Source organism: Seriola dumerili, unplaced genomic scaffold, assembly GCF_002260705.1.
Source record: "Seriola dumerili isolate Sdu_G_001 unplaced genomic scaffold, Sdu_1.0 BDQW01000273.1, whole genome shotgun sequence".
NCBI lineage: Eukaryota > Metazoa > Chordata > Actinopteri > Carangiformes > Carangidae > Seriola > Seriola dumerili.
The window spans coordinates 924,629-942,646 of record NW_019174528.1 but is presented as its reverse complement, the minus strand read 5'-3'; the positions used below and the strand labels follow the sequence as shown (position 1 = coordinate 942,646).

The following is an 18,018-nucleotide window of genomic DNA, read 5'->3' as shown; positions in this document are numbered from 1 at the left end:
TCCGTGTCCTCTGTTCCCTCTGTTCACAGGTCGATGTCCCACATCTTCTCCATGCTGCTGGGAGGAGTGAGGAACGGACTGTTCACCTCCTGTCCACTGGCAACGTCCTAAAATACAAAAGATTCACAGTCTAATCAGTGACATCAGTGACTGTGTGACGACATTTCAGCTTCTATGATGAAATACTGTTTTATCCAAATATTAATTACAGAAGCTAATTAATGAATTAATACTTGTGATTAAATCTGATGAAACAGATTCAGTTGGATGTGAATGAACAAAATCATGTTTCTTCACAAATGTCTCAAAATAATAATAATAATAATAATAATAATAATGATAAATCACATCTTATCATTATCCCTGTTTGCAAATTTCTACATTATAAATATTAGACTGTTGTTGATTAGACATTAATTATTTCACATTTCACACAAAGAAAATTCACTTAAAACTATTTATACAAGTTCTTGTTGAAAAACATGATGAATAAACTAAGGATTTTTACAATATGGCAGATGTAGGGTCAGTCTATATCTGATTGGCTGTTCGTTCATGTGATCGATCATGTGATCACTTGAGAGTTGCTCACTCAGCTGAGAACTGTTTTCGTTTAGAGATTTCTCATGAGATCAATAAAAACAGTTTAAATGTGATGATGTATTTAGAAGAAGAAGAAGAAGAAGTTTCTCTAAAACACTCCCGGAGGTTTCAGGTTCCATTAGAAGCAGTAGATTTTTCTACAGGAAGGTGAAACTTAAAGAGGCTGTTTGTGAGATTTTGTTTCTTCCCAGGAGCAGGTGGAGGTGACGCTCGCCTGACAGGAGCTCCAGTCATCGTTTCCAAGACAACAGGTTATAATACGTCCTCTGAGCAGCTACGTCTTCAGGACGCTTCTTCTAGACTGGTCAGTAAACAGCTGCTAATGCTAACGTTAGCAAAATGTACAAACAGCTCCTTGTGTGATTTCGTCAACATATATATTGATTACTGTCAGCATTAATTAACTACAGCTCCCATGAGGCTTTGGGATCGACTCCACATGCCGTTGCCCGAGATACTTTAACGTTTGTCCTGAACTATCAGAAGAAGAAGAGATTCCTCACCAGCATGCTCATGTAGTCTGAGTGTGTCTGGACGTCGTGTCCGTCTTCTTTCGTTCTGGAGAAGTCTCTGAGTGTCGCTCGACCGAACCGACCCAACGACACAGCGAAGGGAGACATCCAGGTGAGACACGGCTGGAGGACGTCGTCAGACAGACCTGAGCACAGACAAAGACTGACGAACTTAGAAGACCTACACCTTGAACTTTTTCAGTTGTGTCTAGTTTTCATCCGGTCTCGAACAAATTCAGTGTTCGATCTTTTATCCTTTATCTCAAATCTCACCTGAAACCTTTTCAACTTTTTCCTGTTGGAGGAAGTGACACAGGACTGAAGCGGCCAGCACTCGATACTGGAAGTCCAGAGAGTTTATGTTGAGGATACAAAGATCTAGAAGCTGACGGGGACAGAGGAGAAGACGTGTTTGACATGAGTGATTAAAGCAGTGACACACAAACAGTCGTTTAGCTCCTGCAGCTGGAAACATCAACATGTGACTCAAGTACAAACACTTGTCTGAGGGTGGATGCAGGAGGACAGGAGAGAACTCTGACCCTCTTCATGTCTTACAGCAGAATGAAACTCGACACAACAGAGTCTTTGTGAAGCTTCACGTCACATCCGTCTAAACTGAGTCACAAGCTGAATCCCGTCCGAACACCTACTCGTGTCATTTGGACGTAGGCGTCGTGAGGAAACTGCGGCTCCAGCAGGTCAGAGTTGACGTTCATCGACGCCACCTGGAGGTAAAGCTTCAGCCACGACACGGCTGTTTCAGGACAAAGGTTCCAACGTAACGCCTGGAAAACAGCATTATGAACAAACTGAAGCTCTCTTATTGATTATTAATAAAGAACGAGGAATCTAAAATGTCGGCAATACTTCTGACAGTATTACCTTCAAAATGATTAACTCCATTTGAAGGATCTCGTCCTCGTAGTACGTCCCTGCAGTCACATAGGCCATCTGTGAGAGCTTTGGAGGACGGGCTTCCTGCAGGGACATAAAACACCACACTGATATTGAAAGTGAAATAAAAACAGAACAGTTTTCATTCCCACCAATGAAACGACTTGAAAAGATCCGGAAAGATTCAGATTTTATGAAATGCTATTGAACCACATCCAGAGAAAAACAAAAAACAAAACATGAAACCATGGTGATAACGATCATGTTGTGAAGCGTTGGCTCTAGTTGCTTGTGAATAACTGAATGCAGTTGTTTCCTCTTCGCAGCTTTATCTACACACACAGTTCCACTGAGCCGTTCACATTTGTTGGATGAGGGACGTTTGTCGACGTGTTGTGAACCTGATGTCATCTCTTCTCACTGTACTGCACCGTTTTTATTTAATTTAGTCTTAAGATGTTCACGCCCTGACCCCTCCCTGTTCGTCCTCACCTCCATCTTTGCAGCTATAAACAGACAGGTGATCCCTATGAGCTGCAGGACGCCCTTCTCAACGTCGCTCTGTGTCAACATGAAGCGGTCGAAGTAATCCTGAGCCAGGTAGAACGTCTGCCGGTGAAGAGTGTACGCGTCACTCACCTAAAACAAACCAACAGTGAAAACATTATTGGTGCACTCTGTCATGTGACAATGTGCTGCCTGTAATGAATGACAAACATTATGTGTAAAGAGGTTTCGTGAACTTGCCTCAATCAACCAGTCGAGGAGGATGGATCTCATTCTGGGTTTTATGGTCAGGTGTTTCTGCATGAAGCTCTTACTGTGTCTGTAATTCTGCTCCTTGCCGACCATCTTCAGCCACACATCTTCAGAAGAGCCCCATCTGTAACATGGGAAAAAAAACATTTATCAAACTGCCTACAACAGGAAGTAATCAGCCAACCGCAGCTAAATAATGTGTGATAGTTACCCGAGGTGAGGCAGCGGGGACGGCCGGACCAGAGCGTCTCTGCCAGGGAGAACTTGGTAGACCGGCTCGTCACAGTCGATCCTGACTCTCTTCTCAGGACTCTCGATGACAATACACGGCTTGGTGACACCTTCAAGTACCAGCTGGTTCTGAAAAGAAAATACATGGGTATTTACATACTGCAGGTAAAAGATGTGCATTTTTTGTTTTGTTGTTTTACTCTCAGCTGTGATGATGCAGGTCTGAGTTGAGGTTTCGGGGTTTTAGAAGACTTCTGTTTTTTTTTTGTTTGTTCTGGGAACTTCCTCATTTTACTTCAAAAAAGTTCACAGGTTTATTCATTTATCTATTTTGTGCCCTTGACCTGACGGGGCCACACCTGTGCAAAAACAACACAAAGAAATTGTAAAATGGAAGAAAGAGGAATGAAATACCTTCTCACACTGCAGCTTTGACAGGGGCTGAACCTTTTTCCTGTTGCTTTGCTGCAAAGAAAAGTTGTTTTCAGTTTATGTCAGACCATCTAGAAAATGCTTGTCAATTAAAGCCATATATTAGATCCTTTTAATAATAGTTTGTATGGGCTCTTACCTTAGAAACTTTCTGCCCTGGAGCATTTTCAGATCTCTTCTGCAGGCGACCGCTGCAGAGACATGAAACTGAATTCAACATGGAGCTGGAGACTTGACAACAGCCCAACAACCAGTGGAGTTAAAACAATAATTCATAAAGCAACAAGAGAGGTCATTACCTTTGTCTAGTCATGGCTGTGGCTTCTTCTGTCTGTAAAACACAAGCAAAATCAGGAAGGAAAACCAGGAAGTTACAGTAACCCTCAGATGTAAATGACAGCCGTTAACCAGCAGCTGCAGCACAAAACACACGCTGATGAAAACCACAAATAAACCTGCTGCATCCTACCAGGGATATTTATCATCATGTATCCACTACATACTTCATCATATCGCGCCAATATGATTAATAAGCGCGTAAACCGACCGCGCTCTGCTGCCTCCATCCACCAAAACACAATCCTGCTGCTAAAACTTCAACCTGAGACTCTTTACATCACCTGTATTTTTATTTCTGGCATATTTTACATTTGCATGAGACAAAACGAAACAGAAGAGCACAAAGAGGCAGAGAGAGTCCAGAAGTGCTGCCGTCCTGCAGCAACAACACAAAGACCCAGGGAGGACATTTTGTCCTAAGTACAACTGATGAAGTCCCTTCAGTTTAACACTAACCCACGGCCTCATCATTACCAGCAATTAAACAGTTAATTAACAGTTATCTATTTTATCATTTGTGCGCCACGACCAGTAATTTAATTATTATTCGTTATATAATTATTATTAATCATCATCACTTTACCAAACCAGGAGCTGCAGAGGACACTTCACCAAGTTTAACCCGAGCAGATGTTAAACTGTGATTTCCTGCTTCCGGTACAGAAATATGACTTTTTAAACATCAGTCCGCCGTCACTATATCACAACTTTAAGCTAGTTAACGTTAGCTAACTTAACACAACCAGCCGGAGTACGAACAAACAGACTTCACCGACTCACTGTCAAAATAAAACGCAGTTAGCGTCTGTGTGAGAACACACAGCTGCTCACACTTCACTGACAAACGGCTCAGAAGCGTTAGAGATAAACCACTGAGCTAAAGAGACTGAATAACTCTCAACATTAGCTTCTTACCTTCGTCGGCTCAGAGTCCAAATCAAATTTGCCTCCAGTCGCTGCTGGCGCCAACAAATGCGTTCGTGACACATTGCGCATGTGTATGAATACTGCCAACCCCGAACTATTTTCTTCAAAAATACATTTAAGTTCAAGATAATTGGCTGTGACAGTGTTTCCATAATCGTTTTCATTTCAAATACATCCCGTTTGTTTTAGTTTTAACCGCCTTATTAACGATATGAACTCGCTAAACCGACAACTAAACTGAGAAACTGTCGTTTTATGATAGTGATTCAGTTTGTTTAAATCATCTGTTTAGTGTAAGTATTAATAAATCTTTGTTGTTGTTAGAAAATGTGTGTAAACCGCATAAATTTTACATGAACTTCAACTTTTCTTTGTTTTTTGGCCTTTATTTTGTCGGATTTCCGGGCGGCCGACGGTGGGCGGAGCTGTAGAACAGGACAGCCAATAGAAGAGAGAGTTGAGTTGAGCGCGTGCTCATGCAGCCGGATGTAAACAAAGCAGGGAACTGTCAATGCGTAAGTCCCCGAATTTATTAATATGTTCATGTGGAAAATTGTTTTAATCAATGTTAATATGTTTGTGTGATAAACTGTTTCACATGTATAGATATTTATTTATAAATATAATAATAAATACAAAAAAAAAAACGTATTAAAAGTCCCACTAAAACACCCACCACCCCTCTCTTTATACTTACTGAATTACTATTTGGAGTTTCCATATTTCATTTATTCAACTGTCGACTCATGTTCTTAAAAACATTTCCCAAAGTGAAAGTCTAAGTGCCGTTTACATTAAACATGATCAACATTATAGATGATAAATCGTTTCCTTCTCAATTTCTCATCTGCCGTTTATCTGCGCGTGGTTTTATAAATGCAGAATATTCACGGTCCGTTTCAGTGACAGATAAAACAAACTTTCTCTCAGCATCATCAGTTTTCCTGAAACCATCCTGGTTAAAAGATGCTCCCTGTAGACAACAGGTAATGTCGCCCTCACCTGGAGAAAGGTAGAATCAGGTCACCAGCATGGACTGTATATAAATATCACCAGGCTGATGAACTTAGAGTTTATATCTTCTGTCTTAGATTTAATATGATTACCAGACTGTTAACAGAACATCATGTACTATTTTAATAATATGATTTCCTTACATGAAAAACAAAAGAACCTTTTTGCATCATTAGATTCGAAACAAGCTAAACTGCTAGTACAATATGTTTCTGATGTAATAAAATAAAGGACTGAGTTAACGATAGCATTTAATAGTGAAAGTTTGTGTATCATGAATGGTGTTTGGGTGCTGATATCTGTTTCATTCACTTCCTGTCTTAAACGCTGGTAAATGGGAAGATCTATCAACTGAATGTAGAGGGAACTAGAGAGGAAGCTGCACTGTGTGACAGATTGAGTCTGACGTTCAACTCTGAGCACAAACAACAGAAGCTGTTTAACTTTCTGTCAACAACATGAAGCTGGTGAAATACTTTTTAATCATCCATCTGAGCTGTGTCTGTCAAGGTAATGTTCACAGTTTTATACATTTATAAATATTTTATTTAGAAGTTTTTCACAAACAGCCGCGAACTTTGGCTTCATTAATACGGCCTGTAACTGAGACAATTAGACACTGATGTGATTACATGAAGTTATTTATATTTAATTCTATTTATCAAAGTTTATACCTCACTTTTTTATTTTATTATAAGAAAAGTAGGTAACCCCACAAATTTTACATGGATAAAGTAACACACTGTTACTGAAGAGCAAATTATCTTAATCTGATTAGTTTCTGTAGATTTTAAGTTTACAAATGCATCATTTTCATTTGGAAAACATTTTTCTTGAAGCAAATGTGGAGTTAAAAAGTAATTTAATTGTTGAAAACATGGAGAAATATCATCCAAGTTTGTAGACATTTGACCTTTTTAGCGTAACGGATTTATAGTTTTGAACTTTGAATATCTCATTTTGAATCTTGAACTTTTTATGGTTTATATATCTTTTTTTATTCTAGTCTTTTAGCACAACTGTAGGAGTGTGCCACATTCAATACTTTGATAAATAAGCCTTTGAATCCATTTGAATCATTTTAATGCTTTTTGTTGTGGCTGCTTTAGATTCAGTCTCAGCAAGTGGAAAATAAAGTTGGTGTGAAAGGTAGACAAGAAAAACATGTATCTCTGTGTAAAGTGTAAAATGGGAATGTGCAGGTGTGTGTGATTTCAGCCACACACTCACATCTTCGGTCAAGTAGTTTTCTTTAGAAGTCCTGTGGTGAAGGTGTTTGATGTGGTCTGTTGTGTTTAGGCCTGTTCACGCCGAGTAGCCCTCTGTACAGAAATATATATGACGTATAGGGCCATATGTAAAGAGTGATGTCACCATAAGGATATGTATTATTATCACATTTTTACTTCCTCTGGAGATATGAAGATATAAGTTTATAACATATATGAAATACTCACAGTAAAATGCAACTTTATTAAAACAACATACTTATTAACGTTCTATATGTTTAAATATGATTTTCTTAATCATTTCTTATTAAATTTAAACATACATGTCTATCTTTTACATTTCATATATAATATCAACATAAAGTGAAAGGCTTTGGGATGGATATATATTTATGTAACATACTATATGTCTACAGTATAAACAGACATACATGTCTGTGTTAGCTAGACATACAGTATATGTCAATATATGAAATTGTTCCAATTTCTAACAGGTTTCATATGTTATTTTTACATATATAGGCTATATATACATGTATGTGCATAAATTATTTAACTTCATACGTACTTAGTCTATATTTCATATGTGGAAATTCATGCTAACGCTCAGTCTTTTCTCTCTTTATTTCAGCTCTTCAGAACTCATCCACTCCAACAGACACAACTGAAGCCCCAGTGGAAACAGAGGGAAACAGCACAGAAGGAATGAAACAAGAGGAATCCAACAGTAAGTCAGACATTTGTCTTATTTGAAATAATCTCATATAGACATGTACAAACACACAGTTACAGCAGAACTTCATGGAACACCTTTTGACCAGGATCAGGTTAACACAGTGCGGAGGCTGATGAATCTACTGCTCTTATTGTGACAGGATGTGGGCTGACCTGTTTGTGAAACATATCTTGGTGAATTTTGCAGGTGCAAATCAAACTGTGAGATTGCAAAGCGACTCTCCCACGCAGACTCTGTTTGTCTCTGCTCTGGTGTAGCTTCGGCTTTAACTGCGTCCTCCACATCACACTGTGACCCAGAATGATCTCGGCCTAAAACTTTCTACAGTCAGAATCGTAGAAATATAATTTACCAAAGTTAAGGTAGTTAAATAATAAAATAAACCACATTCTAACTGGAATTTACACAGAGAATCAGAGCAGAGAAATCTAAAGATCAGGATTAATATCAAGGTGTTACGGTAAAAAGGAAAAATATGATTTATTTCTATTCTTTTATTTTTTATAGCACATGTATTCACCAATGTGCCACCATAAAATATTTTTAGGAATTTTAAATCTGATGCGATATAGAATCGCGTTTTAGAAAATTTCATAAACACAAACAAACATAATCATAAATTTCTACAATGTGAATATGTAAAGAAAACGCTCAGCAGTGTGTTTGAAATAGTCACTTCAGTCCCATCAGCACATTAACAAAGTAATTACATTTAAAAATTTCTAAACAGTAATTAAGTTCTAAATGTAAATTATAAACTACTTGTGGAAGATGTAAATTGATTATTGTCAGTAAAAGGAAATGAAAGGAGCTCGTGCTGTTTCCTGTTTAAATGTTAAATTTATTGAAGTCAGTAACATACTTCAAAGGAAATTCAGCTGCTTTAATTAAAGATAAATCAGATTTTGGTGCCGATTCAGCTCTTAATTGTCTTTGATTATTTATTTATCATTATCTTTGTTTTTCCTCTTTATCGTTCTTTAGTTTGAACTTTACAGTCACAGTCATATTTCACACATGGGAAAGTTGTGGGCTCCTTGTGTGTCACCCACTGTGCTGTGATCTGATGTGTCAACAGAGTCTGACGTTCGGTCAAGTGGTTTCTCTTCAAATGAGTGATACGTGATCACCTCATGTGGTTACATGTGTTTGATGAGGCAGTGCTGGGAGACATGCTGTGATAAAGTTTCATCAGGATCAGTCCCACATAAACCACGGTTCTCACCAGAGCACCAAATGTGTATGAGTCCACCTTTTAAAATAGTCCCCTTTAAAAAGTGTGCCGGTTCCTCCTGTTTGAGTAAAGTTTGCTTAAAGCTGCAGTATCTGCATCAGCTGTGTAAACTCAATAAACAAGCGCAACATTTATTTATGCCTTTACAGAAAAACCTCATGAATGTCACATGTGAAATCACATGTTCATGTGACTTCAGAACATTTTCATGGTTTAATGTGTGACGCACATGTAAAGGTGAAACCTAAATAAATTCCCATGTGAAACCCGTGTTCGCAGTTTGTAGTTGTTTGTTTGTCAGTTCTCACGTTACAGCACTTGTTGAAAATGTGGTGAAACTTCATCACGTGTCCACATTTGGGAAAACGTGGTTTTTCTGAAGAGCACCAGTCAGACCAGAATTAGAGAACCAGGATCTAAACCCTCTTTGTGTCTGTTGTGTCTGTTGTGTCTGCGTCTGTCTGTCCTCAGGTGACCCTTACGTTCTCCACCTTGCTGGTAGATGTGAGTGGACTCTCCGGCTGCCTGGAAACAGGAGCAGCGACGTGGTGTGGCTCTCATCAGACTCCATGGCAGCGTTGGTTGAACAGGTGTGTCGGGACCTGGACTGCGGCAGCGTCTATGATGTGGATCAAAGCAGCTCACCTCCCAACACCACCTGCTTCCACGGCTGTTTGTACAAAGACGGCCATTTGCAGAACTGCTCGCAGAGTGTGGGAAGTGAATGCACCGTGATTACTTCAGTGGTCTGTGGTATGGTCGGCTCTCATATGTGTCGTAGCTGCTAGCTGAAATTTGGACTTTTGCACAATGAGACTCAAGTGAATTTTGATTTGCACAGTTTGCAAACAGAGACACAACAACACAACATCACATCACATCAGCCAATCAGATTGACCTGGATGTCAAGTTCAATACAAATCCATCTTTTCCACACAGACTCGCTCTGAAGACTCAAATAGACTTAATTCGTTTTCTTTGATATAAATTTAAGGAAGATGTAAAATTCAATTTAAAATGTAAAATATAAATATAAAAATACTGAAGACTCCTCTACAAGACAGGAACTCAAACCCAGGTTAATTTACCACAAAGAAACTGACAAACAGTCAGTTCCAGTTCATCGCTATGCCAACCCACATGATGATGAAATACTGAACCACAGGAGCAGTCAGGAGATCCAAATACAACATTTTATTTCCCTTTATTTTTCATTTACTTGTGAATCAAATGATCTTTTGTAAGTTTTATAAAAAGTGTTCTTATAAATTAATGATCTTTGTTCATCCCTGCTTTAAATATTGTGTTAAAGCTCTTTCGATGGGGCTCATAATAGCTGGATGTAATGACTCATTATTGAATGTTTTTAATGCCTCTTTTTTACTGTCCAGTTAAATATCACTTCATAGGTTGATAACCATACGTATGAAAGTCTCTGCTCTTCATAAACAGTAAGTTGACAGCATGATGTTGTCTTCAGGACATCAGCCTGTGCGGCTGGCAGGAGGTCCAGACCGCTGTGCTGGACGGGTGGAGTTGTGGAGGGATGGCAGATGGGGCACAGTGTGCGACGACCAGTGGGACCTGAGGGATGCTAACCTGGTGTGCGCCCAGCTCAGCTGCGGCTACGCCCTCAACGTGACGGGACAGGACGGCCCCTTTCCCCCGGGCAGAGGACCCGTCCACCTGGACGAGCTGAACTGCACGGGCCGGGAGGAGAACCTGTGGGCGTGTCCATCTGCACAGGAGGAGCCCGACTGTGGACACAAAGAGGACGCTGGTGTCATATGCTCAGGTCACAAAAACATTATTCATACAAACAGATCCGTGGCTGTATCCCTCCGCCACTCAGACTAGTTCCAGGTTACATCCCTGTTTATCCAGACTTATTCAAAATAATAATCATTTGTGTCAAATTTTGTCTGACCTTGACCTTTGACCTTTGACCTTTGACCACCAAAATCTTATAATTTCATCCTTGAGTCCAAGGATGAAATGTGTAGCTAGTGTAGCTAGTTAGCATGCTTACATTTGCTAATTAGTACTAAACACATTTTGTTAATTATTTTAATTATTTTGTTTTTGAGTCCACTGTCATATTAGCAGCTGTGTAGGTACAGTTGAGCTGTTTTGAGTTAAATGCTAATATCTACATGCTAGCTAGCGTGTTCACAGTGTTAGCATGTCACTGTAAGCATGTTGGCTAATGTTCACCATGTTCTCACCATGTTAGTGTTGCTAGTTAGCATGCTAACATCTGCTAATTAGTACTAAACACAAAGGTGATGAGTTGTGAAGGTATTTGGTCATAAACTAAAGTATATTTAGTGTCCTCAGTGGTGACATCATAAATAAGTGATAACATTGAAAACCTCTTTGGGAATGATTGATTGACGTGACGTTAATTTATTGCAGAAAAATCTTGATCTTATTTTCCTCTAATGGTTTCAGTTCAGTTTTTACTAGGATTTACTGGAAATGACATTTTCAGTGTTTTGCCAAAACACAATTACAATGATTTAATAAAATGAAAATATCAAATAAAAAAAAGTCAATAACAATATTAATATAATATAATTAAATACAATATAATTATTAATATAATTAATAGACTGAATTATAATGAAATAAAGAAAAGGAAAAAAAGCAATAAAATGATTACATACACACATATACTAATATATAGGCATACATAAACATATACATACACATAAGTAAAAGCAGTTATTAAATAAATAATAACTAATAATGTTTCCTGTGTGTGTGCAGAGATGAGAGCGATCCGACTGACTGGAGGTCTGGACCGCTGCTCTGGTAAAGTGGAAGTCCACCGTAACGGCAGCTGGGGGACGGTGTGCGACCACTGCTGGAACGTTCACCTGGCCTCCATGGCGTGCTCCATGCTGCAGTGTGGCGCCGAGCCGCTGCAGTTCTCCCAGTTTGTTCCTCCTCTCACCCACAACAACGGGACTCTGTGGTACTACAGCTGCGGCTCAAAGGAGCAGAGTCTGTGGCAGTGCAGGGAACTCATCAACAAGGCTCATCTGTGCGCAGGCTCCAAAGCATCAGGTGTCATCTGTAACGGTGAGCGACACAGTCTAATAATGCTTCTCTACACAAAGCAACAGAACCAGGTGAAACTATTCAGACAGAGTAAAACAGGGGAAATGACACGTGTGAAAATACAAGGAAATGAATTTAATTCCATGAAATGTACAAAACAGAAATGAAAAGCAGCTGTAAACAGGTTTCATTCATGTAATGGAATTTTCTTTTGTTTTCAGAAACTGATTGTAGACGTTTATAGTAAAACTCTGAACTTAAACTGAATTAGGTGAAAACTTTTAAGATGATATTCCTGCCTTTCTATAGGCTAATAACAAAAACGGTTATGGTGTAAAATCATGTTTGTGACCTAATTAATTATGCAAAGTTTAATTTGGAGTTTTTTTAAACACATATTTACCAGAAAGTTTTAGTTTGGACTCGTGATTAAAAAGTTACATGTTTCATATTTAGACAACTTTCTGAAAAAAAACAAAAAAACATTTAGATTTAAATTACAACATTTTCATATTTGCTGTTCAGTGTTTACAGAAAGTATGAATTTAATGTTGAGAATAATTCTGCTCATAAGTGTGAAACTGTGTGTCTCCATCTAATCTCTATTAAACTAAAGAACTATGTTTGTGTCCTGCAGGTTCCCGCGGCTTCATCACAGACGCCACAGATAATACAACTGCAATAACCAGCTGGACCACAGGTAGATATTTCAGATTTGATCATATTAATGTTGGTTGTTTAGAGCAAAGTGAGACAGAGGAACATTGGTGTTGGTGTTTGAAGTGAAGCAGTCCTGTAGTGACAGTATTTCTGTCTCAGCAGCTTCAACAACCACAGTCGCTGCTGATGAGCTTTTCCTCACGGTGTCTCCGGAGCTTCTCATCACCATGAGCGTGTCTCTGCTGCTCCTCGTGTTTCTCATCACAAACTCTGTCCTCTGCTGCCACTACAGGAGGAGACACGGTCAGTTCAGCCTGAACACGCTCGTCTCAACAGCAGTGGAAAGATATAAACTGGATTTAAGCTGCTGTCGACTTTTATCAAGGAGGAGTTGAACTCTTATCACAGGGATCTTTAGTTCAGCCTTTATCCGACTATAATCTGTTGTTCTGTTGTCTCCTCATTTAATTAGTTCAAGTTGTGGAACCTTTGATAGTAATGATAGCAGTAATAATACCAGTAGTTGTGATATTTATAGAGATTTCATATCAGTCATCTTCACTTCCAGATAAATTGTGCTTTTCATGAGCAGAAGTTCTCAGAGGACGCACATGAAACACAGGTCGCACATCTCATTCAGTTCAATTTATTATTATTATTATATTTGTTTTTATTTTTATTTTTTTAAATGATTAAGGTTTAAGCATATTATATGTAACTGCATATATTTTATATTTCACTTTATATATATATATATATAAAATCAGCATTTCTGAAATAATTCATCTCAATATGAATTAACATCAGGACACATTCTGTCTGTGTAAAACCTGTAAGATCCTGTTTCTGTAATATGACCTGATAAAACTCGAGACAACATAAACAGACTAAGACGAATGACACAAACACTGTAGTTTACAAAGTCTCCAGTCAAGATCCAATAAAGGAGTAGAGAAAAAATCTTTGGAAATTGGTTGAAAAATGAAAGTACAACTGTTTAAAATAAAGTAATTAGGATGAATTTAAAACACTGAGAGAACCGACAGAACAGGAACCAGCTTCTATCATTTCAAATCCTTCAGCACATTGTTCTCATGCAGAAGCTTCTTTCTCTTGACTCTTAACTCGTGGAACCAACATTTGAACATCATGAGACGCAGAACATTGTTTGGATTTCTGTGCGACAAAAGATCCTGGTCAGAGTTCAACATTTAATAAAACTGACACGAATTATTTTTATCTTGTTTCATACGTCTGCAGCTTTCTTACTGCAGCAGACGCGCAGCAGCTCACGACCTTCCCCCGGACATCATCACAACAACTACGCAGGCCCCGTCGACCTCGTCAAGGTCACCACCACCACCCAGCCGCAGACTGAGGGTCAGTGCTCACAGAATTTAGTGTCTTACATACTGATGTTTTCTGCCTTTTCTGTCTGTACATACACAGCATGTATTCAGAAATGTTTTTGTGTTTGTCTCAAAAAGTTCCCCCCAACCCCAGGTATGTTTGGACCCAGCTTAGCAGTGCCGACAGCACGTCAGTAGATACGGACTACGAGCAGTTTGACCCGAGCAGTGACCCGTCTGTCCCTTTGTCAACCTTTAAGAGTGAGACTCCTTCTTTCATTTGAATTCATCGTGTGTGTTTCTCAGTCTTTGCCTTCCAACATGTTCCTGCTGTGTGTTTGCATTTTGCGGTTGAAGCTGCTGCAGCGTGTGTGTGTGTGTGTGTGTGTGTGTGTGCAGTCTGTACAGATGCTGTTTGCACTGACAGTTTTTGCAGGACGGTTTGTGATTAAAATATTGCATCATGCATCGTTTGATTGCAGATTCTCAGAAGAGAAGACATGAGAAAAACCCTTTGATGATGAGGACTTCAGGTCTCGACAGCCTCTTTGAGGAAGGTGAGTCGCTGTCACTTTGCAAAGATGTCACAGAGACGAAGATGCGACACTTCAACACACAAAATATTCCCAGCAATCATCAGAGGAGAGATGAAGCACAAACACTGTCAGATTTTTAATCTCAGCTGTGACCAGTGGTTAGAAACATTCACCACTGCAGGAGTGGAGGAGCAGGAATCTACAGAATATACACAACTTCACCAAATAGGATCCCATACATAAATATAACGTTCATATCCTGAATTTCCATATAGGAAATATATATGTACGTATAAAATAAAAACAAAATTATATATGAAACCTATTATAAATTGGACAAATGCATATATTGACATATATGTCCAGCCATATGTGTGTTTTATGTATGTGTATGTCTTATACTTAGATGGAGTCTCTTCTTGCACTGTAATAATTATCTGCTGTAATGATGTCTCATGTTGTTTCCTGTTTCTCTCCTACTGTTAGCATGTAGCATCTTTTTGTGCTATATGTTAGTGTTATCTGATGAAACATTTTTTCCATATGTGAAAATTTTAGTCAGACATTTATCTTTTGGACATTTTTTTTTCTTTAACCCCTTACATACTGTTCAGGTCAGGAGGTTATAAAGGAACCTGAGCTGAGGTCATGGCAGCAGACAGACCAGTGATGAAAACCTGAAGAATACTCTGTCTATGTCAGAGAGGCTGTTTATACTTTCTACATAGATCTGTAGTTCAAGATTCGGTATATGAGGGAATTCTTGGCCTGGATCATACTGTGAAGGCATGAAATATGAACAGTATGTCAGGGATAATATCATATTTTATTTAATTATTTAATGATTTATTATTTTATTCATTATTTTATCTCATTTTACATGAATGTTTTTACTATTTTTCATTTTAGATCAATGCTTTTAACATGTTTTTATGCAAATGTTAAGTCTTTTCATGTGAAGCACTTGGTGCAGGTCATTTCTTATAAGAAAGGTGCTGTACTATATTTTTATTATCATTATTATTATTATTATTATTATGTTTTCAGGCACTGAACCCGCACACGAGGAGACTGGAGCCTTTACAAGCTACAGCGTCGACTGCCTAGACGCTCAATATGCCAGAGTGTCAAAGATCTCCGTGGACTCGTTCGACACCTCCAGCACCTCCTCTGGGGAATGCTACGAAAACGTCAACAACGGCTACATCATGGTCACTCCCGGTCAGCTGAGCTCACTCACTCACTCACTCACTCACTCGTGTCTGTGTGATAAATATGAAGCTACATTAGAAAGACTAAATGATTCACCTGTGTGCCCCTTGATCACAGATCCAGAAGAAGGACAGTCGCCTGATGTCATTGGTGCTTTTGATCCGTCGAGACAAAACTGTGGACAAACAACAAACCTGAGTTCAAGTAAATGTCACTGAACAGATGTTATGGCAGATGTTTACACTTACACACGTTTCCTGATCTTCATCATTGTCTGATCACCAGGTGACGAAGAAGACGGCCCCATCTACTCCCCGGTGAGCCCTGACGGATATAATGACCTTGGAACCCAATGACAGACAGTGGAGGTCACTCAAGGTCACTCAAGGTTACTCAAGGTTACTCAAGGTCACTCAAGGTCACTCAAGGTTACTCAAGGTCACTCAAGGTCACTCGGCGTCAGACTGACACTGTGACGTCTCCAGCTGTAAAACCGCACTGAAAGAAAAGACACTGTACATTCATCGTGTACTGTAAAGACTCAGAAGGCCGTCGGATGTTTCTATTAAAATCTTTGTGATAACACAAAATATAAATCTGGTTTAAATGTTGTTAGAATCTGTCGACTCTCCACTTTCATATTCTTGTGAGATCATTCGTGACTCATAGCCTCTAAAATTTGGTTAAAGTAGAGCGACAGACAACAACTACAACTCAAATTTCATTTTAGATATTTTCTTATCCATTTATCTACTAATTTACTCACATGTTGCACTATTTTTACAAACCTATAGACTTTGGTGAACACATGTCAAGCACCAAAACAATTCATCCACATCAGTAAAGGTTTGTAAAGAATTTCAAAAAGCATCAGTTTTTCAGCATTTGGGGCAAATAATCTTTTTGCTCTGCGAGAGAAAGAGGCGGAGTTATAGAAAGATCTGAGACTTCTGAGAATTGTGATATAAAACACTTCTGTGTTTTGTTTTATGCAAGTTACCTTTTAAAAGTGAATTTAAGAAATAATGTATAAATCAAGAGAAATGCCCTTTGACCTCAGAGGGTTTGATTAAAGTGGATTTTTCATGTTAAAAATCACCTGTACCTTCAGAAGACTGAAGACTGTGTTTCAACATGTTGAAACATAAAGTGATTTAAATGTTGTTAAAATGATGGTTACAGTTAACTGACTCGTCTCAGAAATGTTCTCTTTTTACTTCATTTAGTGTCGACATGTAGAAGTATTTTAATGTGAAAATCACCAAATGAAAACTCACTGAGAACAGCAATGATCTACCTTCAGTGTACAGTTTCAGATATTACTGCAGGTAATCTGTTACTGGGGAGTTTGTTGCCTTTTTTCACTGGTGGCAAGAGACTTTTATTTTGAAGACTTCTCATCAGGTGCCATGATCAAAGCGTTGCGTTCATGACGGAGGAGACGGGTCACGTGTCGTGGAAAGGATCACGTGAGGTTTTGGTCTTTCTCGTGCTTCGACTTCACACCAGCGTCTTGGAGCTGGACTTTTTTAAAACAGTCGTGTTGTTGTGCAAATGTAATTTTACTTTAGCATAAAGAAGAAGAAAAAAAAAAGCATGGATTTCTTATCTAAGTTTCTGCAGGTTCATTAATAAAGTATACTGAGATAAAATGAATTAAAATCACTTAGTTAAGGTGTTCAAATAATGTGCTCATGTTTGTCATGAACAATCAAACTATGGAGTTTAAACAGAATCTACAACATGAACATTTTCTTTTCTTCAGCCACAAGAGCATCAACATTAACACTAACAGAAACATTAGAAATATTCTGTCTCCCTACCTTTAAATCAGTCTGTCTGTCCAACAGTGTAAAAAAAAGTGTTAAAGAGTTACAGAGGGAGGACAGACAATATAAGTCAATATAAATAAGGACAATTAGAGCGAGAAGATGTACGGGGCGAGAACAGTGACAGTAAGTCACTGAAGGAGAGTGAACAAAGAGACATGAAGAAAACATCTGAAGATTGACATTGAAAAACATCATAATACAAAAACTATCTGAATGAAATAAGATTGTAGTTTTTTTAAGCCGGTGTTTTATTTTTCTCTTCAGGTTTTGTTTTCAATGCCAAATTTTATATTCAGTGTCAAAATGTTCTTGTCATTGTTAGAGAGAAATAGAAACAGACACGTAAACACAGTAAAAGCAATAAAAGGGCGACATGCAGACAATAAAAAGAGAAAAAGAGAAAAAGATGACATCACATAAAAGCAAGTCTATAAAAATGAGTTTTAAGAAGAA

The 18,018-nt window shown here is 38.5% G+C and overlaps 2 protein-coding genes across 5 annotated transcripts; one reads left to right on the top strand and one right to left on the bottom strand.

Annotated features, from left to right (window-relative positions):
• Positions 1-4,766, bottom strand: LOC111230539 (G1/S-specific cyclin-E2-like). Its single transcript, XM_022757301.1, has 12 exons — positions 4,689-4,766; positions 3,734-3,765; positions 3,574-3,625; positions 3,417-3,467; positions 2,983-3,131; positions 2,760-2,895; positions 2,505-2,651; positions 2,001-2,096; positions 1,769-1,903; positions 1,389-1,500; positions 1,107-1,261; positions 1-107 (listed from the first exon to the last, which is right to left on the bottom strand). The coding sequence occupies exons 2-12, from the start codon at positions 3,745-3,747 to the stop codon at positions 24-26; spliced, it is 1,131 nt and encodes a 376-aa protein (XP_022613022.1). The 5' UTR covers positions 3,748-3,765; positions 4,689-4,766; the 3' UTR covers positions 1-23.
• LOC111230538 (T-cell differentiation antigen CD6-like) lies at positions 3,090-17,292 on the top strand. Of its 4 annotated transcripts, XM_022757298.1 has the most exons (14): positions 6,145-6,224; positions 7,575-7,670; positions 9,385-9,666; positions 10,394-10,708; positions 11,683-11,997; positions 12,614-12,676; positions 12,796-12,939; positions 13,897-14,016; positions 14,124-14,246; positions 14,468-14,542; positions 15,569-15,742; positions 15,851-15,937; positions 16,019-16,101; positions 16,142-17,292. In XM_022757298.1, the coding sequence occupies exons 1-13, from the start codon at positions 6,173-6,175 to the stop codon at positions 16,087-16,089; spliced, it is 1,917 nt and encodes a 638-aa protein (XP_022613019.1). In that variant the 5' UTR covers positions 6,145-6,172; the 3' UTR covers positions 16,090-16,101; positions 16,142-17,292. The 4 variants fall into 4 exon arrangements, with proteins under 4 accessions (XP_022613021.1, XP_022613019.1, XP_022613020.1 ...); XM_022757300.1 differs by lacking the exon at positions 6,145-6,224 and adding an exon at positions 3,090-3,167 and having other exon boundaries at positions 16,019-17,292; XM_022757299.1 differs by having other exon boundaries at positions 12,799-12,939; positions 16,019-17,292.
• Positions 17,293-18,018: the final 726 nt, after the last annotated feature.